Consider the following 23208-nt stretch of genomic DNA (forward strand, 5'->3'; position numbering starts at 1 on the left):
AGCTCAAGGCATTTGTAACGTGGCCAGCTTTTTCTGGCCCATGAGTGCTTCTACACAGAGTTATATTACGCAGTTTTAACTGCTTCAAACTGGCTACATTTATGGAAACATCCGGGGATAGAAAGACTTCCCTCCTAGCCTTGCCTAATCTCTGGCCCCAGGATATGCTGTCTGAAGAAGAAGAGTTTGGATTTATATCCCCCCTTTCTCTCCTGCAGGAGACTCAAAGGGGCTTACAATCCCCTTGCCCTTCCCCCTCACAACAAACACCCTGTGAGGTAGGTGGGGCTGAGAGAGCTCCGAGAAGCTGTGACTAGCCCAAGGTCACCCAGCTGGTGTGTGTGGGAGTGCACAGGCTAATCTGAATTCCCCAAATAAGCCTCTCCACCCCCCAAATCTTCTCCCCAAGCAGGCTCCAGCCCTCCTGTCCCCCTTCCGCCCCAGCACAGGTTCACTGGGCTTCTTGGGAGCCCCCTTTTTGTATATTGCTGAACATCCTTGTAAGAAACCACTGGAATTATCCTTTGGTGTGTTCTGGAGTTCAGGAGGCTTCAATCTAAATCCAGTGTTTTGGCCCAAGTTGGCTACAGCTAACAAAGCCATTTCCTTTGTGGACTTGCCTTGTGAGCGGGCAACCTTACAGGGTTGGTTTCTTGTTGAGACCAGGAAAAGACTACTAGAGGCATGGTCCCTGGCTGTCTGGGTATTCTGAGGGGCTGGTGGCAGCGATACTCAGAGGTCTGTGGATTCCCACCTCAGCCTTTGGTTTCTTTATCCCTGCCCAACCAACCATCCTCACAGAGCTGCTCCCTGACCTGAAAGTTGACCCCTCTTGGGAATGCAGTGGAGGTGGAGGGTTTGTGGCAGGGATATTATTACCTGCTTTATAAAATAGATTCTTAATTGTTCAGTGGAAGAGCAGAGCCAAGTGGAGGCTTGGCTGCCTCTTGAACTGTGGGGGTCTCTCCCAAGGCTCCTCAGAGGGGAAAAGGCAGGTGGACTGCTGATGCTTCAAGGATACAGAGCAGGATCCTTATCCAACGAGGATCTCTCTGCTCAGAAAGGCCTGCAGGAACATCCTGAGCATGACTGGTGCCACTGAAGAACACTTTCAAGAAACTAATGGTTATGAATCTTGTACAAGAAATATAAACAGACTGGGACACTGCTAGCACCATGGAACGGTGACCCAAGAAAATAAAATTTAACCTTAGAGAGAACAGCAAAAATAGGGAAAGGAAGAAGTTCTGGCAGCCACTGATAAACTAAATGCTACCAAATCCCCTGGCCCAGATTGCATTCATCCAAGAGTTCTTAAAGAGCTCAAGCATGAAATTGCTGATGTTCTCACATTAATATGCAACTTACCACTGAAATCAGGCTCCATCCCTGAAGACTGGAAGATGGCCAATGTCACACCAATCTTTAAGAAAGGGTCTAGGGGGGAATATTTGTCAACTTGCTCTCTTCTCTGCATCCACTAAACTGTGTGGGACGGGGAGAAGGGGTTACCAAGAGGCAGCAAAAGATATTTCCCTTCAGTCTGGCAGCCACTAAGCAAAAGTGAGACTCGGTTTCTTCTCTCTGGCCAGCTGCCATGAGGACTCCTTGGCCATGCATTCACACAGCAATCTTGCTGCCAGGCTCTGAGGAGTTTTACCACCACCAAAGAGTTGGTCTGATCAAAGTGGTCCTTCTGCTTCTATGGGTTACATTTCTCCAGTTGCCCACCTTAGACCAGAATATTCATATTAAACATGGTAGCACCAAAACCTATGTTAATTTTAAATAAAATGGCCTCTAGATGGGGGAGGGCAGGGGTCTCTGGCCCTTCCCTCACCACCCAAGAATATGCCCCAGTCCGATGTACCCAAGCCTGCTGTATTAATTGGGTCCCGCTTTGTGTTTGGGTTGGGCAGAGGGTTGGCGGGAAATGGGAATGTGGGTGCCAGGCCCAGCAAGAAAACTGCTTGTCGTGGCTACCCCACCGGGCTGCCTCTTCCCTGGAGCAGGGGGGAGAGTGGGGAGGGGAGCTTAGAGGTGGGTGCCTGGCCCAGCGGCAAAATGGCTTGTCACAGCTGCTTGTTGTTTGAGGCTGGCCAAGCATGGCGTTTGGCAGGAGGAAGGCAGCAGGGACCAATTGCCACCCAGGCCAGGACACAGTTCTACACAGGGCTAATTGAGTCCTGTGAAGCGATTGGCTAGGGGTTCATCGTTTGGACATTTGGAATGTATATTTTTAAACCACATACTTCCTGTTCACTATTTGTGAAAGGGGCTCAGCTGAGCAAACCCTGAGATGTGAATGTTTTTACAAATCTTTGCCTCCAGCTAACATATGGACATTAAATGCATACCCTGTTTCTATTCTCATGGTGCCCGATGGGGAATTATTCCAATCCAATCCAAAAACCTTTATTAGGCATAAAAGAAATGATTCCACATGTGGTGGGACTGGCAGTCGGACAATTCTTTGGCAGGTCCGCTCCGTCAGTTCTAAAATATTTCTCGTGAAGTAGGATTTTTATCAATACATTTGTCCATCCGCTGTATGCTGTTTGCTACTAACAAGATAACAACTCCAGGGGACTCATAGAAGGTTCATGATGAAGCAAATTCTATTCAATAAGAAACATGGAAAGTAAAAGCAATAGACATCAACAGAACAATAGAACTGCAACAATAGACTCCTTCCCAGTTTTCTCTTTATAAAAAGTCCTTATCTTTGCTGTCCAGTTGTAAGCGGGAAGCACAAGGTACACATTCATGTGGGTCCAAATACACAACTGCAGCGCACTGTGTTAGACATGTTGCGCATTTTTCTTTGACAGTCACCACTATGGCTGAAAGACTATTGTGGAACAGTTCTGGCCGTTTAATTCACAAATCATTTTAAAAACACACATAGAGAGAAAGGCAAAAACAGCGACCTGCCTGCCTACCTGCCTTAAATCCCTGGCATCTGGAGAAGACTGTAGTAAGAATACACTTCTTGATTCCCAACTGGTGAAACTGTATGAAAAGTTTCAGTCATAGTGGAAGCCCTTACTTATATTCCATCATTAATCATAATTCCATAAAAGGCTTCAGAGAATAACAGCCGGATTTTAGGAACCTGGCAAGATGTAGCCCAGCTACACCGCCAGCATTGATGGTTCAATCCTCTTGGATGATCTGTGAGTGAAGGGGAGCACATGCCACTCTGCAAGGCCCAGATTGCCCCCTGACTGTTCCCAGCATCTACTGCAACACCCACCAACCAGGAAGTGATTATTGCTGCTATCCTTCAGAGTAGAAGAAATTGGCTGGGAGTCAAACTCTTCCATGACAATCAGGTCCAGCAAATTTCTCACTTGCCTTGCAGACAACTTCGTGGTCCAGAAGGTGGAAAAAGCAACAAGGGGAACAGCTTTTTTTAGATCTGCTCCTAACAAATAATGATGACCTAATTAGCAGAGTAGAAATGGTAAGATCCTTAGGTGGGAGTGATCATGCTCTCCTGGAGTTTGTTATACAGTGGAAAGAAGACGCTAAGCGTAGTCATACACGCATTCTAGATTTTAAGAAAGCAAATTTCAGTAAGCTTAGGATGTTGGCCTAGTGCACAGCGAAAGGACTAGGTGCCAACTCACCCTTGCTAGAAAGTTCAGGAGGTAACTGCTTGCAGTATAAGAAAATAAAAACACTCAGACAGTAGATTTCATTCCAACAGGAATACTTTATCTTTTCTTTCTCAAAGGAACAAAATAACAATGTTTTTACTCATCTAATAACTATCCACTCTCTAACAACAATCTGAGCCCGAACCTGAAGGTGAAGAATACTGAATTGAGTATGCAGTCTTCTTATATAGTTTTGTCCAGCCAATCATTAGCTAGAATGCTAGATGATCTCATCCTTGCCTGTGACCTTTTCATTTCTGCTGACTGTTACATGCCAATCATTACAGACCCAGACAGAGAGGCTCCGACCTTTACAATTCTGCTGACTGTTACATTCCAGTCATTCTAGACCAGCATATGACCACCTTGCAATTTTCAATATCCTGACATAGGAATCTACTGGGTCTGATTCCATGGTCAAAAATACTAAAAGAGAAAGGAGTGCATGATGGCTGGGAGCTGAAGAACTTTCAACTAAGATTTAAAAAGGAGATGTACAAGAAATGGAAAAGGGGAGAAATCACCAAAGAGGTATTCAAACGAATTACCAGGATGTGTAGGGAGAAAGTAAGAAAAGCTAAAGCTCACAATGAGCTGAGGCTTGCCAGAGAGGTTAAAAACAACAAAAAAGGCTTTTTTGGTTTTGTTCGTAGCAATTTTGGGCTGTATCAATAGGAGTATAGCATCAAGTTCGAGGGATAGACACTATAGCTATCATGTCCCCCTTAACCTTTGTTTCTCCAGACTAAACATCCCCAGCTCCCAAAGTCTCTCTTTGTAGGGCATGGACTCCAGACCTTATACCATTTTTGTTGCCCTCCTCTGGACATTTGTTCTGACGTGAATTAAAAGAATAACCCCTACAAAAAAGCAGACATCACCTTTTTCTCACAGTCTTTTCTTTCTAACAGCTACATTGGCAAGCAGGAAGTTTCTTGCTTGCAGAGGGATGGCTATCATGATGAACAGCAGCCTAGAGATTTGGGGGTGGTTTGAAGTTATCCAGGTCCAATTTCATTGTGTGTTATCGAACACAGGAAAATGGAAATTTTGATATATTCTCTACAGTATGTATTCAACAAACTAGAGGTCTTCAAAATTCTGGATACTTTTTAATCTTAGATTCAAAATCCACATTTCAAACCCCAGTTCTTCTAGGCCCTTTCCGCACGGGCCATTAACGGCGGCTTGGGGACGGCAAAAACGCCATCCTCAGGCCGCCGTTCGCACAGGGGGCGCAGCTGCATCGCAGCCGCGCCGCCCTCGCGCCACCCGTCCGTCCCCACGCCAGCGTTTCCCCAGTGCGCTCGGAAGCGCACTTGTTGGGGAAACGCCAGCTGGAAGCCGCTGCTGTGCGAACGGCAGCAGCTTCCCGGCGCTTCCCCCCCCCCTCGCTCCCTGTACTTACCTTGTCCCCGGGCCTCCGGCGCGTCGCCGAGGCCTGGGGACACGCCCCCCTGCCCTGTGCCGCTGGAGCAGGCGCGCAGGGCCAGGGGGGCATGTCCCCGACACCGGCTGACAGCCGGAGGCCCGGGGACATGCCGGGTCGGCCGGGCGCCGGCGCTCCACGGCACCGGCTGCCAGGCTCTTTCTAGGACCGTCTGTGCGGACGGTCCTAGCGTCGTCGGGTCGGCCTCAAGTACGCTGACCCGGCCGCTTCCGCATTCGTGCAGAAACGGCCCTAGTCTATGTATACCAGGGTAGATCTCAGTAGGGGTATCCAACAATAAAGTTACAAAAAAGATGAAGTGATCATACTTTTAATTTTATTGGATACAAAACAGAATAAAAAAAGTAAAATAGTAGAGAGTCTATATTAAGCACCTGAGAGGTAATTCCCTAAATCCTAGCAGATGCACATGCAAAAACTACGAAAGGGATGGGAGGCAAGGATAAAGACAGAGTACAATATTATTTGTTCCAAGATGAGTGAGAAGCTGAGAATTGCTGACAATCCAGGGAGCAGAAGGCCAACCATGGAAAGAGAAATAAACATAGATTTTGGGGGGGCGGGGTTTTCTTGCAGGGGTATCCAGGTAATGAGGGGGGGGGACCTGGAAAACTCCTTTCACATACCTGGGTTTCCCCTTTTGGGGGGGAAATCCCATTGTTCTACATGGGACCAGACTTTCCCATGATCATGATTGGTTCAAAAATCAAAGTTGAATTTGACTGAGCAGTCTGAAGTAACTGGCCTCAAAAAACTGAGTGGAATGAGTTGAACGTGACCCCTGACATTCCCATATGGGGAGATTTTCATAACACCCAGTGTGCCTGAGTTGATCAGATGTAAAGGTTGCTTTGATGGCTCAGAGGTGATTGGCCATTAACTGGAAATGATCTTCTTTGGGTTTGATTTGATACTCTTGAAGTAGATATATCTCTGTTCACAGGCCATGGAACTGGAGGAGAAGTATATAAAAGCTCTGGGGACCTCCTACTTCTGTGATGCCCTGTGATGCACAGGGCAGGCAGATGAGCTCTCTCAAAGCTATCCAAAAGATATGCTTATTTTACTTCAGGATTTCAATGGAGTGATCTTCAAAAGAAAAATGAGAACATGGGGGACCAAATTGGGGTGCCTCGGCTGAGGAGGAAACAGGGGCCTTACGCTGAGTACTTGAAAAAGTTTTTCCAAAGTCAGGGTTCTTAGGTGTTGGGCCAGACTGCTAGACTAACTAAATCTCTTTCCATATTTTGAGCACTCAAAAGGTTTCTCCCTTGTGTGGATCTTTCAATGCTGCTGTACAGCGCCCTTCTGACTGAATCTCTGTCCACATTCCAAGTATATATAAGGGTTCTCCACTGTGTTCTTTGATGCTGTTGAAAGCACCACTTTGACTGAATTTTTTTTACTCTCACGTCATTCAAAAAGTCTCTGTGTGAGTACTTTGATGCTGTTGAAGAGTGCCACTATCACTGAATCTCTTTCCACACTCAAAACATTCAAAAGGTCTCTCCTTTGTGTGGGTTCTTCGATGCTGTTGAAGAGTGCCATTTTGACTGAATCTCTTTCCACACTCAAAACATTCAAAAGGTTTCTCCTTTGTGTGAGTTCTCTGATGCCGTTGAAGAATGCTACTCTGACTGAATCTCTTTCCACACTCTGAGCATTCAAAAGGTCTCTCATTTGTGTGAGTTCTCTGATGGACTTGAAGAGCACCACTCAGACGGAATTCCTTTCCGCACACTGAGCACTGAAAAGGCCTCTCCTTTGTGTGAGTTCTCTGATGGGCTTGAAGAGCACCACTCTGACTGAATCCCTTTCCACACTCTGAGCATTCAAAAGGTCTCTCCTTCATGTGAGTTGTTTTATGCCTTTGAAGAGTGCCACTCTGACTGAATTTCTTTCCACACTCTGGGCATTCAAAAGGTCTCTCCTTTGTGTGAATTCTTTTATGCTTTTGAAGACTGCCACTGTCATGGAATCTCTTTCCACAATCTAAGCACTCAAAAGGTCTGTCATTTGTGTGAGTTCTCTGATGCTGCTGAAGAGTGAAACTCCGACTGAATCTCTTTCCACACTCAAAACATTCAAAAGGTCTCTCCTTTGTGTGGGTTCTTTGATGATATTGAAGAGTGGTATTCTGACGGAATCTCTTTCCACACTCTAAACATTCAAAAGGTCTCTCATTTGTGTGAGTTCTCTGATGGGCTTGAAGAGCACCACTCTGACTGAATCCCTTTCCACATTCTGAGCATTCAAAAGGTCTCTCCTTCGTGTGAGTTGTTTTATGCCGCTGAAGAGTGCCACTCTGACTGAATTTCTTTCCACACTCTAGGCATTCAAAAGGTCTCTCCTTTGTGTGAATTCTTTTATGCTTTTGAAGAGTGCCATTGTCATTGAATCTCTTTTCACACTCTGAGCATTCAAAAGGTCTCTCATTTGTGTGAGCTCTTTGATGGATTTGAAGTATGTAACTGTCAATGAATCTCTTTCCACACTCTAAGCATTCAAAAGGTCTCTCATTTGTGTGAGTTTTTTTATGCCTTTGAAGATGGCCACTCTGACCAAATCTCTTTCCACACTCTGAGCATTCAAAAGGTCTCTCTTTTATATGAGTTCCTTGATGATTTTTAAGGGAGCCACTGTGATTGAATCTCTTTCCACACTCTGAGCATTCAAAAGGTCTCTCATTTGTGTGAGTTCTCTGATGGACTTGAAGACCACCACTCTGACTGAATGTCTTTCCGCACACTGAGCACTGAAAAGGCCTCTCCTTTGTGTGAATTCTCTTATGGTTTTGAAGAGTGCTACTACGACTGAATGTCTTTCCACACTCTGGGCATTCAAAAGGTTTCTCCTTTGTGTGAGTTCTTTGATGCTTTTGAAGACTACTCCTCTGACTGAATCTCTTTCCACACACTGAGCATTCAAAAGGTCTCTTTTTTGTGTGAGTTCTTTTATGCTTTTGAAGAGTGCCACTGAGATTGAATCTCTTTCCACACTCTAGGCATTCAAAAGGTTTCTCTCCTATGTGGGTTCTCAGATGCACAAGGAGCTTTGATCTGTAGCTGAAGAATTTTCCGCACCGAAAGCATTTTCCAGCTCTCATTATACCGTGTTTTGGAATAGGTACATTACCCTTTCTTCTACCAGAAAAGGTCATTTTCCTCTCTAAGCAGATTAATGCCTTCTTTCCTGTATGAGTCCTTCGGTGATGAAAAGAACCTGATTTTTCTGAAAAGCTCTTACCACGCTTACCGTCTGAGGTAAGTTTCACTCCTTGATGTGTTCTTTGATGCCTCAAGAGCTTTGCTCTGCAAAGGAAAGTCATGCCACACTCCGAACATTGATGGGTCTTCCTTCCATTATGTATTTGCAAATGAATTTCATACTGGCTGTGATCTGAGAAGTTCATTCTACACTCCAAGCACTTATATATTTCTTCTACTGTGTGAATTACTTCATGACAATCCTGTCCTTGGCCAGGAATTGATTTATCCCTCCTCTCAGCCATGTGACCTCCTGTCTGCTTTTTTGGTTTGCCTTGATTCCTGAAGTTTCCTTTCAAATCTCCATTCTTCGCTTTCTCTGGCAATAGCTCATGCACTTGATCATCGCCCTCAGTCCACTCCTCATCTTTTGCTGGAATAAAAAGAGGGATACTGTTAGCAACCACACAAGGATATCTGATGTTTCCTTACAGTTCCATCCAAAGTCAAAAACACTTCATTATCTTATTTGCTGCTGTACATTAAAATGTACATTAATATACAATTTAAAAGTACATGAAAATCTGCTACATCAGAACAGCTTGGTTTGCAAACTAACGATTTATCTGTTTCCTCACCTGAGTGAATTCTTAGATGTGAAGAAAGGGCTGATTTCCGACTGAAGGTCTTTCCGCACTTCATGCAATTGTACCGTTTCTCTCCAGAGGGAATTTGCCTCTCGGAAATAATATTGACGTTCTTACTCAAGGTCTTTATAAAGGCCACATTTTCATTTTGCCTGGAGAGGGTTCTCTGGTTAGCATGGATGCCTTCATTCTTTTCTGTTGTGGTTGATCTTAGTTCTTGGATTGGGACATCACAAAAACCTCCTCCTTGTGACAGAATGGGATTTTCCCTTCTCTGATCTGCATGGCTTCCCTCCTGACTCTGTGGCCTGTCTCCATCCTCAAACACTCCTTTGGAATCTTGATCCTTGACTTTTTCCTCTGACAATCCCTGGAAACCTCCAACTATCTCCTCTACTTGTGCTGCTGGAAGAAAGGAAAAGGTCCAATCAGCAGCAGGCAAGAAGTCAACCCACCCACCAGGGACTGCTCATTAATGGGTGAATGTTTCTTTTATCAGAACTTCTTTCCACACAAATGAGCTGCTAGTCACACCTTTTCCCAGAAGGCAAAGTGGCAAGGAATCCTTCCTCCACCATTCATATTTGACTTTTGCCACACAGCTGTTTTGAATCTCTGTTATTGATGATTAAAGAGGACAAGTAGGTTTTTATACCCCATTTTTCTCAACCCTAATGAGACTCAAAGTAGCTTACAAATCATATTCCTTTCCCTCTTCACAACAGGCAGTTTGTGAGATAGGTGGGGCTGAGAGAGTTCTGAGAGAACTGGAACTGGCCCAAGGGCACCCAGCTCATGTGAAGAAGTCAGGAATTAGACCCCTTTCTCCACCCCAAGACCACAGTCAGAGGGCATCACCCTAATCCCATATGGAGGATAAGTGTTTTGTTATAGTTGTCCACTGAAAAATTAGGATGTGACTCCTTTCAGAGTCTTCCTGAGGGCCACAGAGTCCCCCATTGGCCTCTAGCCAGGACACACTCTCTGGCCTGGGTGATGGACACAAAACTGCCTTCAGCTGTCCTGGGCAAACCAGGTGGCTTGGGTCACTTCACTTAGCCATACTGAACATCGCTTTCGCTGCCATCTCGAGGCTTCCAAAAGTGTGCAAGTAATGGAACAGGACTCAGCACTATTGCTGTTCAAGAGTTTGATTCATGCCTCATCCCAAAGGGAGAAATGTGTACCTATGAAAGTTCCTTACCCAGAGAGGCCACACTCTCATAGTTCTCCAGCATGACACCCTCATAGAGAACTCGTTGGTCTGGATCCAGCAATGCCCATTCTGCCTCTTGGAAATACATGGCCACCTCCGCAAAGGAAACCAGAGACTGAAAGAAAAAGCAGATTTCCTCATCAGAGGTCATATCAGGCAGAGACAGGATGCTAAAAGGGGGGACTCTGGGAGGCTGCATTATGGAGAGCTCAGATTATGTATCAGGAGTGGCTTTTACAGCCTCTTGCCCCTCAGCACCAACTGCAGGAGAAAAGCTGGCCTGAGAAAGGGAGAGGCAACTAGGTTGTCCCCTACCTGGATTGGAGGTGCAGCAACTGTTTTCACACCTCCACAAAGAGAAGGGACCAACACTCTCTCTTCACTGCCTGTGAGAGTGGGAAAAATGGAAGAAAAAGTATTAGCTTCCACTTCCTATTCTGTTTGCTGCAGGAATCATTCTTCATGCACCCCAGTTCCCTCTAATTAAATAAGGAGCAATGTGAATATTGTAACCCATGTGTGGACCTGCTTCCATGAATTTGTCTAATCCCCTTTTATGAGCATCACAACTGCTGAATAATGAGTGTCACAAGTTGTGTGAAGAACCCTTTCATTTTTTTTCCAGATCAGAACTCTCTACCCATCAAATTCACTGGCTGTTCAATCCCAGCCTGCAACAATGAGTCCTTACCATGTGAGAGGGCATTTGGGGAAAGTTCCTGGTCATCGGCATGCTGCCCGTCCTCCAACAGAGCTCTTTCCCTCTCAGAGGACTTAATTTCCATCTTCGCGGCTGGACCCCACCTCTGAAGCAACAGCAAGGGAGACAGGTAAGAGACAGAATGGAAGACACTGAGGAATGCATCCTGCCCCACTCCCAGACACTGCACCTGTCTATTAGCAGACCTAGTAGTGTTTTCCTTCAACCCTGGGGAATTATCTGGAGGGATGAGAAATTCCCTAGAAGAAGTGGAAAGAAAAGCCCTCACCTGCTCTGCCTGCCTCTTCTCCTTGGCTTGACTCAGGAGGAAGCCTTCTGCCAGGGCCACCGCTTGGGAACTGGTCTCCGGACTGCATTCTCTAACCCAGCGCTGCATTTCTTGGGGCAAGATGGTCAGGAACTGCTCCAGGATCACCAGGTCCAGGATCTGCTTCTTGCAGTGTCTCTCTGGCTTCAGCCAGCGGTTGCAAAGTGCATGCAGCTGGCTGCAAACCTCTCTGGGAACATCAGGATCACAGTAGCGGAATTGCCGGAAGCGTTGGCAAAGTACTTCCGTGTTCAAGGGCTCTTGATTCCAGGTGTCCGGCCCAGTTCTCTCCCAGAATTCAACACCACTCCCAGCTTGGAGGGGACAGGGGTCTTTCCTGGCTCTCTTGCCACGTCTCACTCCTTCTGGGTCCCGTTCTTCCATCTTATTCTCCTTCTACTCTTGCGCCTGGGACTCTGAAAGGATGCCTTTCTCAATTGGCGATGAAAAAAGGCTTCTCCCAGGCAGATGTGGGGCAGAGAGACACAAAGAAAACAAGAGAAACAGATGATGCAGATGTACAGTGGATCAAAACAAAAGTGCTTCTTGGGGTTTGTATTTTATGTACTTTATGTTTAGGCCCTGTACTATGTGCTTTGGACGTGTGAGGAGATATGCCAGCCCAGATCCACAGTGGCCTCCGGCTACTATAGGGCACATGAAAATCTGCCACTGGCACAGAGAGGGATTTTGTCCAGGGTGTGGTTTGTACGTGGAATGGGGGACAACGGCTGCTGGGATGAACAGGAGGTAAGGCAGCAATGAACCCTCCTGAATAGACAAGACTGGAAAATTACTGGAAATTTGGGATGCAACCAGGGCAGGGCAGAATATAAAGGCTTCGAGTCCACCTCCCAAAGGAGCGTCTTTCTGTATGGAAACTAATCCACTGTAATTCCAGCCTATTTCCAGGTCCTACCTGGATACTGGCAATGCTACCGAAGGAAGATTGTAGATGAGGGGGAGCACAAAACAAAATACTTACTGGGGCCTTACTGGGACCTGAGCCCAGGCCTCCTGTGACTGTGCCCTTTCTCTCTGTTTTGTTGCTTGTGGGTCTGTAACTCACTTGCCTGGCAAAAAGATGCTGCCCCCGCGCTGGAGGGAGAACGTGGCCTTCTGTGAGTGGGGTGGGCAGGAGGCTGATACCAGGAGGTCAGGCCTCACCAGCATGATCTGCCCCTCTTCCTAAGAACATAAGAACAAGCCAGCTGGATCAGACCAGAGTCCATCTAGTCCAGCTCTCTGCTACTTGCAGTGGCCCACCAGGTGCCTTTGGGAGCTCACACGCAGGAGGTGAAAGCAATGGCCTTCTGCGGCTGTTGCTCCCGAGCACCTGGCCTGCTAAGGCATTTGCAATCTCAGATCAAAGAGGATCAAGATTGGTAGCCATAGATCGACTTCTCCTCCATAAATCTGTCCAAGCCCCTTTTAAAGCTATCCAGGTTAGTGGCCATCACCACCTCCTGTGGCAGCATATTCCAAACACCAATCACACGTTGCGTGAAGAAGTGTTTCCTTTTATTAGTCCCAATTCTTCCCCCCAGCATTTTCAATGTATGCCCCCTGGTTCTAGTATTGTGAGAAAGAGAGAAAAATTTCTCTCTGTCAACATTTTCTACCCCATGCATAATTTTATAGACTTCAATCATATCTCCCCTCAGATGTCTCCTCTCCAAACTAAAGAGTCCCAAACACTGCAGCCTCTCCTCATAGGGAAGGTGCTCCAGTCCCTCAATCATCCTTGTTGCCCTTCTCTGCACTTTTTCTATCTCTTCAATATCCTTTTTGAGATGTGGCGACCAGAACTGGACACAGTACTCCAAGTGTGGTCGCACCACTGCTTTATATAAGGGCATGACAATCCTTGCAGTTTTATTCTCAACTCCTTTCCTAATTATCCCCAGCATAGAGTTTGCCTTTTTCACAGCTGCCATGCATTGAGTTGACATTCCCATGGAACTCTCAGCTAAGATGCTCAAATCCCTTTCCTGGTCTGTGACTGATAGCACTGACCCCTGTAGTGTGTATGTGAAGTTTGGATTTTTTGCCCCTATGGAGCCCCTATTCCTGTCACATGGAGTCACCTTGTGCAGTGATTAGTGGGCGTCAGTGGTGTTTCCATGGATGCTGCTGTGCTGTGTGAACCCTGGCAACATGTTTTGGAAAAAAAATTTCTCCTGTGCTGGACAAGTCTTGGATACCAGTTCATAGCTCCGCCCCACAAGAATCAGGGTCTTAGGGTGTAGTTGTGAATTATTCTTATGCCTGGAAGAAGCTCCCTTCCCCCATGCCCATCTTTATTCACCAAAGCATAGACGTCATAATGTCCCATCTCTGAAGCTACCGTTTTCTGCAGGGAAACTGATTTCTGGAATCTGGAAATCAGCTTTAATTCCAGGAGAATTCCAGGCTCCGCCTGAAACTCAGCAAGGCTCTTACTGGACTTTCTTGTGGTCACTTTTACCCTCAGAGTGGCAGGATCAGCATCTAGGCTTGGCTGCCTTCTCTGCCCTCAGAGGCTTTTGCGGATAAATAAAATGACTATTTTCAGGTTGGGGGTCTAAGAAAGGGCACCTCTTAAATAACTGATTAAACCTGAAGATCAGAGGGGGAACTCCCATGCAGTATGTGTGCGTGAGAAATTGTGTTTCACCATGTTCAGCGTGACAACTCCAAGGTCACTCCCAACAAAGTGTAACTTCAATTTACTAATTCAAAGAGGGTATCAAATATTTTTAATTAAAAAACTGAGGAAGTTGCGATTTCACCTTCTGATATGTGCATTTATAAAAATGACAAGCGAACTTTTTTGTTCTTGTTTATAATGGAAAGTACTTCAGGCCTGAAGTATGAAAAACAAGAATTGACACCTACCAGTTTGGGCGGCTTCTTTTTCCTTCTTCTTTCAAGCCAGTCCTATAAAGATGAACAGACTTGAGGTTCTGTTGTTATTTGGTACGCCGTCTGTTCTTTCTTTTCAGGAGTTTCTTGTAGCTTGTGAATATCAATGTGCAGCTTTATAAAAAGGCTGGAGTCCTTCTGAGGTAACCAATCAGCAGATTCACGGCCTCCGATCACTATGACAAGATTCACATAACAAATAATCACAACCATCACAATACAGATTAATAGCCAATGAATAACATAAATACTCCATTTCAGTAACTAGTATAAAAATTCACAAATCCATGCTATTAATGTATCATCTTATAACAGAAATCAAATCAAATAAACAAATACAATAAGTTAAAAACTGGAGTCCTTCTGGTAAGCGATCGGCAACTTCAGGCCCTCCACTCACCCTGGAAGACTGTGCCTTTTTTCCCTTCTATGGAGTCCCCCAACCTTTTAGTCCTCCCCCCTTGCCATAGTGGACTCAGGTTGACAGAAGGCCAGTAAGGGTCTCTGCTCCCTCTGCCACGAAGCCTCCTTGCTGTGTGTGTCGGGTGGGGGGGACCAGTCTTTTTAGGAGGAGATCTTGAAAAAAAACACATTTGGCAGAACTGATTTGGAGACCAAGGGGGACAGCCTGGAAAAGCTCATGATGCCCTGGATTGGGGAGGGCAGTTAGGGTCATGGGGTGCCCACTGTCTCCATGACCCTTCAATTTTTGTCTTTTCTCCCTTCCGCTTAAATAATGTTCCATAGATTTGTATCTTCCAAGGCTCCTGCAAGGCGAGAAACAAGCTCAGGTCCTACTGCTGGGGTGGTTTGGGCTGGGGGGGGGGGGGAGATCCTTTTCTTCCAGTTCCCAAACCCTTCTGCATACTTACATGCCCTTCCCCCCCCATCCCCAACAGCCAGCCTATTTAGGGGCCCTAAACAGAGGAATTGGACCAAAAAGGTTATAAAAATGCTGTACCTCGGTTTAATTTGGGTGCAAAAGGGGACTAGGTAAAAGTGGGGTGATTTTTACAAAAGAACCCCACAAAAGAAAGCCATTGCCATACGGTAAATCATTTCTGAGGCAGCACCACAAAAAGCATGCAACCATTGCTTCATGGTGCTGCAAGAATACAAAAACACAATTCCAAAGCATGGATCCTCATAGATACTTGTGATTGCTGTGTTCAGTCACACTAAATTCACCATTAAATCATAGGTCATGTTCACAACCAAAGAGTGTCCTGCAAAAATCAGGAATCTACTGCTTTGTGGGTACTCCCACAATTCATGGATCCACGCCACTTCCAAACAATGGATCTTCATGAGTTTTGCATTGAGTGACCCCAAACTTGCCACCAATTCAAATATGATGTCCATGTCTAGAAACTACACCAATACAATCAGGAATCCACTGCTTTGGGATGCCATCATGATGCTAAAATTGTGTTCCAAATCATGGCTTCTCGATATTTTTTTCATTGGATCACTCCAGATTTACTATCAAATTACATATTGTGTCCATAGCTACACACCAAAAGCTAAAAACTGGACTGCCTGGCTCAAGGGGGCAGGTGGGAGATTCCAGCCCTGAAACTGGCAACTGTAAATATTCCTTTGCACCACAGAAATTCCCTGCACATGGAAAGCTAGCACTGCAAGGAGAAGCTGTCTCTGCTTGTATGAATAAAGTCAGAGACTGATGTCTCCAAGGTGTGTTGAGTGGCCGTCTTCAATCTTTTCTTCCATTCAGAACCTGGCACTGCTGAACCTGAAGAGATCTTTCCACTCTGGTTCATAAACTCAGGGAACCTGGAGCAACCCCCACTTCACACCCATCCAGGCTAGAAGAAAAGCAACCTACAACTCAGAGGGCCAGGATTTCACCAGGGAGAGGAAGAAAGGGGATGGGAGGGGGGCTCTCCCGCATTTTCCCAAAGGAGACGGATGCACTTCTTGGCATCCTGAGGTGGAAGGAAGGAAAGCCTGCTGGGACCAAGCTGCTAAGAAGTAGGGGGGGGGTCAAAGGTGGGCTCCCCCAAATCTCCTGCCCCTCCTCAGCCTTGACCCATCACACACACCCCTCTCCAGTCAAAAGCGGCTAAAAGTTTCTTTTCCTGTTCATGTCTCTTGCAGGGCTCCATTTCCTGGCTCATCTTTCTTGAGGGACCTGGTTGCTTTGTACAAAATGGCTCTTTCTGGATCAAGAAGGGTTGTGTGAAGTGGCGGGGGGGGGGGGGGGGGGGAAGAGGGCTCTTTTCCCCATTCATTGCTTCCCCCATTCCTTTCTCTAAGCTTTGGGCCTTGCCTAGCAGAGGTGTAGCTAGGGAAAATGGAGCCCAGGGCAAAACCTGAGTTTTCTGTCCCATCTCCCTGCCTTTTGGGCAGCCCCCCCCCCCCCGAATGATTTTGTTGCACCAGGTCATCTCAAAGTCACCATCACATCATAGAACATGCCCCAACTCACAAATCTGAAACAGCAACGGTCCATGTCACACAGCGGAAATAAAAATGTTGACAACATTTTCAAAAATGCTTTCAAAATGTTTAACAACTGTTATAACGCTTTAAAGTGTTTTAAGTGTCATATGACTTAAACTGCTTTCAAAATGTTTTATTACTGCTGTGAAAACATTTTATGATGTTATATCCAGCACCCACAATTTCACCCCCAGCATTGGAAACACAGCACAGAGCCAGGAAGGAAAGAAGGGAGGGAGCTTGCTCGGGTGATTGATGTCTTGAGCTCAGAACGGTCAAGTGTCTCGTCTTGTTGTGTTACCCTAGGTATTCTGCCTTGTCTAGTCAAGACACCATCTCATAAATTCACGTCAGCCTCCACCATCCCTGCAGCTCCACGACACAAGGAGAACAATACTGATCTGACCTAAAGGATTGTTGTAAGGATTACTCAGCTAAAACATCAGACATACTGGGAACACTCAAATGCACTGCAACTGAATGGCATTGCTGTTGCTCTCAGTGAAAAGTCATTTACAAAAGGCAGAATGTTTGTAAAGAAACACACAAAGGCCGGTATCTACATAAAAACTCCAACCACCACCCACAACAAAAAAGAAGTATAATCAAAACTTTTACAGTTTGGGTAAAACTAATTTGTGAACCTCACTTCCTCCCTGATTAAATCAATCATGTAGTCTGGGCTCTGCGGGCAAATGGCTACTCCACAACAGAAATCAGAAGAGCTTTAAGATGAAGAAAAACACAGACGACTGAGGAGAAACAGCCCCCCTCAGAAAAAAATATTTCTACCATGCATCAAGGGAATCACAGATCAAACAGAGAAACTGATGAAAAAACATAATCTACAGACAATCTTCTAACCTTCCAGAAAAATACAGCAGATGCTACATGCAGCAAAGGACAAGAGAGACCCCCTCACTTCTACAGTAGTCTATCTCATACCCTGCAGCTGTGGAAAGATCGATATGGGAGCTACAAAATGCAGCATTCAGACTCATATAAAGGAGCACAAAAGACACTAACGGCTTAACCACCCCAAAAAAATCTACAGTAGCAGAACATGCTCTAAACAAAACTGGACATAACATTTTATTTGAAAACACTGAAATTCTAGACAACTCGGAAGGTTACTATGTCAGACTACACAGGGAGGCTACTGAAATCCACAAACACCAAGACAACTTCAACAAGAAGGAAGAGATTCTGAGAATGAACAAAACTTGACTACCAGTACTTAAAAACACCAGAATCAAAGGTCAAGTTTCATGGTCAATGAACTCCACCCAGACACAGGATTTGCATTCACTAATATTGTTGCTACTGCAGGGAATTCAAATGCGAATACGAATGTAAATGGACTGAAAACCTCACCCGCAAGACAATGCAGTCAACCACACCTTTGCACAGCAAGTTCCACCCAAACACTTTCTGATTGGTTCCCCACCCTGGGACATGGACAATATACCCCACTAAACATTCCTTTCTCACTGGACACAGTGTGCAACAGACTTTTCTCTGTGATACACCTCTGTGAAGATGCCAGCCACAGATGCAGGCAAAACGTTAGGAACAAGAGCCACCAGACCACGGCCACACAGCCCGGAAAACCCACCACAACCAGAAAGCCAGAGAGCCCATTTTGCAAAGGGGAGGGAGGTTTGACCCAAAATGGAGAGGCCACGCTTTGGGGGACGCTCCCTCCCCCTAAAAAAACCTGGCTGCCTCTGCCCCATGGAAAGGAAAGCATAAGAACATAAGAACTAGCCTGATGGATCAGACCAGAGTCCATCTAGTCCAGCTCTCTGGTACTCGCAGTGGCCCACCAGGTGCCTTTGGGAGCTCACGTGCAGGAGGTGAAAGCAATGGCCTTCTGCGGCTGCTGCTGCTCCCGAGCACCTGGTCTGCTAAGGCATTTGCAATCTGAGATCAAGGAGGATCAAGATTGGTAGCCATAGATCGACTTCTCCTCCATAAATCTGCCCAAGCCCTTTTTAAAGCTATCCAGGTGAGTGGCCATCACCCCCTCCTGTGGCAGCATATTCCAAACACCAATCACCCGTTGCGTGAAGAAGTGTTTCCTTTGATTAGTTCTAATTCTTCCCCCCCAGCATTTTCAATGAATGCCCCCTGGTTCTAGTCTTGTGAGAAAGAGAGAAAAATTTCTCTCTGTCCACATTTTCTACCCCATGCATAATTTTATAGACTTCAATCCTATCCCCCCTCAGACGTCTCCTCTCCAAACTAAAGAGTCCCAAACGCTGCAGCCTCTCCCCATAAGGAAGGTGCTCCAGTCCCTCAATCATCCTCGTTGCCCTTCTCTGCACTTTTTCTATCTCTCTGATATCCTTTTTGAGATGTGGCGACCAGAACTGAACACAGCACTCCAAGTGCGGTCGCACCGTTCCCTTCTCACTAGACACAGTGTGTAGCAGACTTCCCTCCGTGATACACCTCTGGAGATGCCAGCCACAGATGCAGGCGAAACGTTAGGAACAAGAGCCACCAGACCACGGCCACACAGCCCGGAAAACCCACCACAACCAGAAAGCCAGAGAGTCCATTTTGCAAAGGGGAGGGAGGTTTGACCCAAAATGGAGAGGCCACGCTTTGGGGGACGCTCCCTCCCCCTAAAAAAACCTGGCTGCCTCTGCCCCATGGAAAGGAAAGCAACATTCCCTTCTCACTAGACACAGTGTGTAGCAGACTTCCCTCCACGATACACCTCTGAAGATGCCAGCCACAGATGCAGGCGAAACGTTAGGAACAAGAGCCACCAGACCACGGCCACACAGCCCGGAAAACCCACCAGAACCAGAAAGCCAGAGAGTCCATTTTGCAAAGGGGAGGGAGGTTTGACCCAAAATGGAGAGGCCACGCTTTGGGGGACGCTCCCTCCCCCTAAAAAAACCTGGCTGCCTCTGCCCCATGGAAAGGAAAGCAACATTCCCTTCTCACTAGACACAGTGTGTAGCAGACTTCCCTCCGTGATACACCTCTGAAGATGCCAGCCGCAGATGCAGGCGAAACGTGAGGAACCAGATCCACCAGCCCACGGCCACCCAGCCCGGAACACCCACCAGAACCCGTTGAAACCTGAAAGCCTTCCGCAATACAAAATGTATTAACGCACGCCTCTTGTCTCCTGGCATTCCTCGCCTTCCCCCGCCGAGAGGAAAAGGTGGACTGCAAAGTTGCTTCTCAGAGCAACGCTTCTGCAAGACGCCTTTTCACTCCTGGGTCCCTTGGAGGAGGGATGAGTCCCGGCCGGCACTGCAGCCACCCTGACCCCTCCCCAGCCTGCACGGCCCCAGAGGCAAAGAGGGGAGACGAGGCCAGAAGAAACGGGGACGGCAGCCCCACCTACCTCCGCTCCTGAACGAACCGCGAGGAGGACGCGAACTCGCCTGCAGAGGGAAGCCACCCTCGACGGCCCCGGACCGACGGCGTGCTTGCAAGAGGGAGGGAGGCAAGCGGAGGCCCGCCCCGCACCTCTCCCACCGCCCCGCCCCTCCCCGCCCCTCCCCTCCTCAACCCGCGCGGCTGATTGGGTGGGGTGGGGGTCCCTATCAGGGAGGAGGGGAATAAAAGCGGTACTCGTGGTAGATTTAACAACTTGGAAATGAGCGAAAGGGTATGCTCTTGTGGTGAACAACAAATTGAAACATTGGCACATCAACTGCTTTGCTGCCCTAAATCTGCTAATATCAGATCAAAATATTCCAACATTCTTTCTAGGATACCTAGTGAAATGGAAGAATCAAGTAGACTTCCTTTTCTTCTGGACAATTCTGACAATGAAACTTGTGAATTGGTTGCACAATTTTTACTGGAGGTGATGCACAATCAATAATTTATATTTTATCTTAAACCTTTGTATTTGTATACCTTTTATCTTAAACCTTTGTATTTGTATACCTTTTATCTCAGGTTTTTTATTGTGTTATGATTATTGTTATGCCAAATAAAGGCTTATTATTATTAAAAAGCGGTACTTTCAAATAATAAAGGGGGGTGGGGGTCCCTATCAGGGAGGAGGGGAATAAAAGCGGTACTTTCAAATAATAAAGGGGGGTGGGGGTCCCTATCAGGGAGGAGGGGAATAAAAGCGGTACTTTCAAATAATAAAGGGAGGCGTATAAAGGAGTGGGGAACTTATAAAAGGAATATGTTTAGGTCGGCTGAGAGAGGTCCATGCAGCAGTGGGGATTTAGAAGTGGGAAGTAAGGGCTCTGTGCATTAAGCAAAAACTATTACAATATCCAGTGCCTCAAAGGAGTGGAAGCTTTTGACACGTGTGTACATTTTCTGGCTAGGCTAATCCGTCGGCAGCTTCCCATACAAACAAAGCTGTATTACCATTTTGAGCTGTTGGAAATGGAGGTCCACCGGCCTCCCTCTGGTAATGTAAATGTGCAGTAGTAATCATTTTTTTTTTCTTCTTCTTCCACCTCTGCAATTATTTGCTATGCCAAGATTGCAATAATATTTCAAAAATCCTTGCTCTCCATATTCACAGGAAATTAAAAATAGTGACTTTTCAAAAAGAAGAAGTGGGAAATGAGCCCGTGGAGTAGAGCAAAAAAAGACAAACTCTCGCAGGCAATCAGGAGCGTACATCACATCATAGTTCCGGAGTCACAGACGAAGAAGAAGAGTTTGGATTTATATCCCCCCTTTCTCTCCTGTAGGAGACTCAAAGGGGCATACAATCTCCTTGCCCTTCCCCCCTCACAACAAACACCCTGTGAGGTGGGCGGGGCTGAGAGAGCTCCGGAAAGCTGTGACTAGCCCAAGGTCACCCAGCTGGCATGTGTGGGAGTGCACAGGCTAATCTGAATTCCCCAGATCAGCCTCCACAACTCAAGCGGCAGAGCGGGGAATCAAACCCGGTTCCTCCAGATCAGAGCGCACCTGCTCTTAGCCACTGCTGTTCAGGGCAATCATGTGCCCCCTCAAATCCCATCAAGGACTCCTCCATAGACATCCTGGCACCTTAATGGTTTGATTGTTTCCACAACCATCCTCCCATCCCTGGGCCATTCTTATCGCTTGTCTCTGTTTCTTTTATGGTTGCTTACAATAACAAAAGATGTTCTGGTTTTCATCTGGATCGGGGCCTTTTTTCCTGTGCCTGCTTGACACTTGAAATTCCTTCAACCTGATTTATCCTGTTCTTCTTATCTCAAATGGTCCATTAGACTCTGGGTCATGATTTAGGGAAAACTTTGTTCTGCCATGGGAAGATGCTAACTAGATTTAAAAAGAATTCTAAACACATCTAAACCATTTAATTTTACTTATAAAACGTACAAAACGCATTTTAACAAGATCCTATTCTAATAGGGTAACTATAATCCTATTCCTACGTAACTGTGTTTACAACAGGCAATATGCGTTAATACTAATTTGCTAGACTATAAAACTGGATTTTTCGGTTTCCCTGCCTAAGTTTAGGCCCTTACCCTGTGGCTGCAAAGGGTTACCGGGGCTGCACCGCTCTCAGGCGGGTGATGGGCAAACCAACTCCCATGCAGGGACTGGTGGGTTGGGGTTTTTTTGCCCCAGAGAGTTTGGTTGGGGGCGGCAGGACCTGACAGGGGAGATGTGCTCTAAGGGTTAAAGAAAGTGATAGAGAGGGGGAGGCAAAGGGTTAGATAGGCAAATGTGGGAGAGGGGGACTGTGAAGGCCATTTCCTAGGGGGTGGCGGCTGCCTCAGCCGACGACCCTGCAGTGGGCTCCCCAGGCCAGATTGGTACAGGAAGGCGGTTGCTTGTCAGGAGAGATTCAGAGCGAGGTCAAGTAGGTGCCAGGTCTGGAAAGCTCATGATGGGCCTCTGGGCACGATTGACATCCCTGCCTCGGTTTGTCCTCCCCCTCCCCCGTTTCTTTTTTCAATCCTTGTCAATCTTGTGTAAATTGTGGTGTGTTTTTCTGCTCCACTGGGAAAGCAGAAGGGGCTCTTTTCCTTCCAAGCCCCTACAGGTCATTAACCACAGTTCCCTGTTGGGGGACAGCAGGGCAGACATGTGTTTCCTCTCTGGCACATGCTCACTATTGAAGAGGAAAAGCTGGCAGAGGGCTGAGGTGGTGGAGAGGACAGCATGAAATTTGGCATAGTTTCACATGTAGATTCAAGGTAGCTTCTCTTTAGATTTCCTTCTGTTAAAATCTCCTGGCTGTAGAAAGGAATCTAGGCCAGTGCACAGAGACAGATTGTGAAATAGTCCCTTGGAGGGCTAGTTTTCTCTGCACAGGGAGATTTTCATTCCTAGTTGTCTTTTCGCACCTGAGACTTCAAGTCAGACAGTTCAGGGCTGTGCCACCCACTGTATTCCCAGCACATTCTCTGGGTTGTTTGGGGCAGATGAGAGGGTCATGGATACCCGCAGAGGGGATGAGAGAACCATGTGGCTTCAGGCATTTCCCAGAGGGGAGGGGGACAGATAAATAAGGTAGGAGAATGGTAGGAGAGCACCCCACCCCCACCCACCCCCAATATAGAATGGCTGGGAGACTTCCAAACACTTCTGAGCCTTCCTAGATCAAATCGAGTCTCTTGAATTGCACCTTGAAGCTAATCTGGAAAGATGATCCCCGGAGGGCGCAGAAGCAGTGTGTACCAAAAAGG

The 23208-nt window shown here is 46.6% G+C and overlaps 2 protein-coding genes across 34 annotated transcripts in view; both read right to left on the minus strand.

The window, feature by feature from the left end:
- The window catches only part of LOC125428587 (zinc finger protein 883-like), a 1608225-nt gene that overhangs the window by 189854 nt on the left and 1395163 nt on the right, over positions 1 to 23208 (minus strand). The gene's annotated exons all lie outside the window — the stretch shown is intronic.
- LOC125428542 (zinc finger protein 420-like) lies at positions 5407 to 20017 on the minus strand. 4 transcript variants are annotated; one of them, XM_048488821.1, is made up of 10 exons: positions 15608 to 16382; positions 14514 to 14799; positions 14087 to 14289; positions 11171 to 11663; positions 10873 to 10987; positions 10497 to 10567; positions 10170 to 10296; positions 8957 to 9367; positions 7878 to 8751; positions 5407 to 7709 (listed from the first exon to the last, which is right to left on the minus strand). In XM_048488821.1, the coding sequence occupies exons 4-10, from the start codon at positions 11591 to 11593 to the stop codon at positions 6530 to 6532; spliced, it is 3201 nt and encodes a 1066-aa protein (XP_048344778.1). In that variant the 5' UTR covers positions 11594 to 11663; positions 14087 to 14289; positions 14514 to 14799; positions 15608 to 16382; the 3' UTR covers positions 5407 to 6529. The 4 variants fall into 4 exon arrangements, with proteins under 4 accessions (XP_048344778.1, XP_048344774.1, XP_048344777.1 ...); XM_048488817.1 differs by having other exon boundaries at positions 8957 to 9370; XM_048488820.1 differs by lacking the exons at positions 14514 to 14799; positions 15608 to 16382 and adding an exon at positions 19944 to 20017 and having other exon boundaries at positions 8957 to 9370.

Source organism: Sphaerodactylus townsendi, linkage group LG03 (genome assembly GCF_021028975.2).
Source record: "Sphaerodactylus townsendi isolate TG3544 linkage group LG03, MPM_Stown_v2.3, whole genome shotgun sequence".
Lineage (NCBI taxonomy): Eukaryota > Metazoa > Chordata > Lepidosauria > Squamata > Sphaerodactylidae > Sphaerodactylus > Sphaerodactylus townsendi.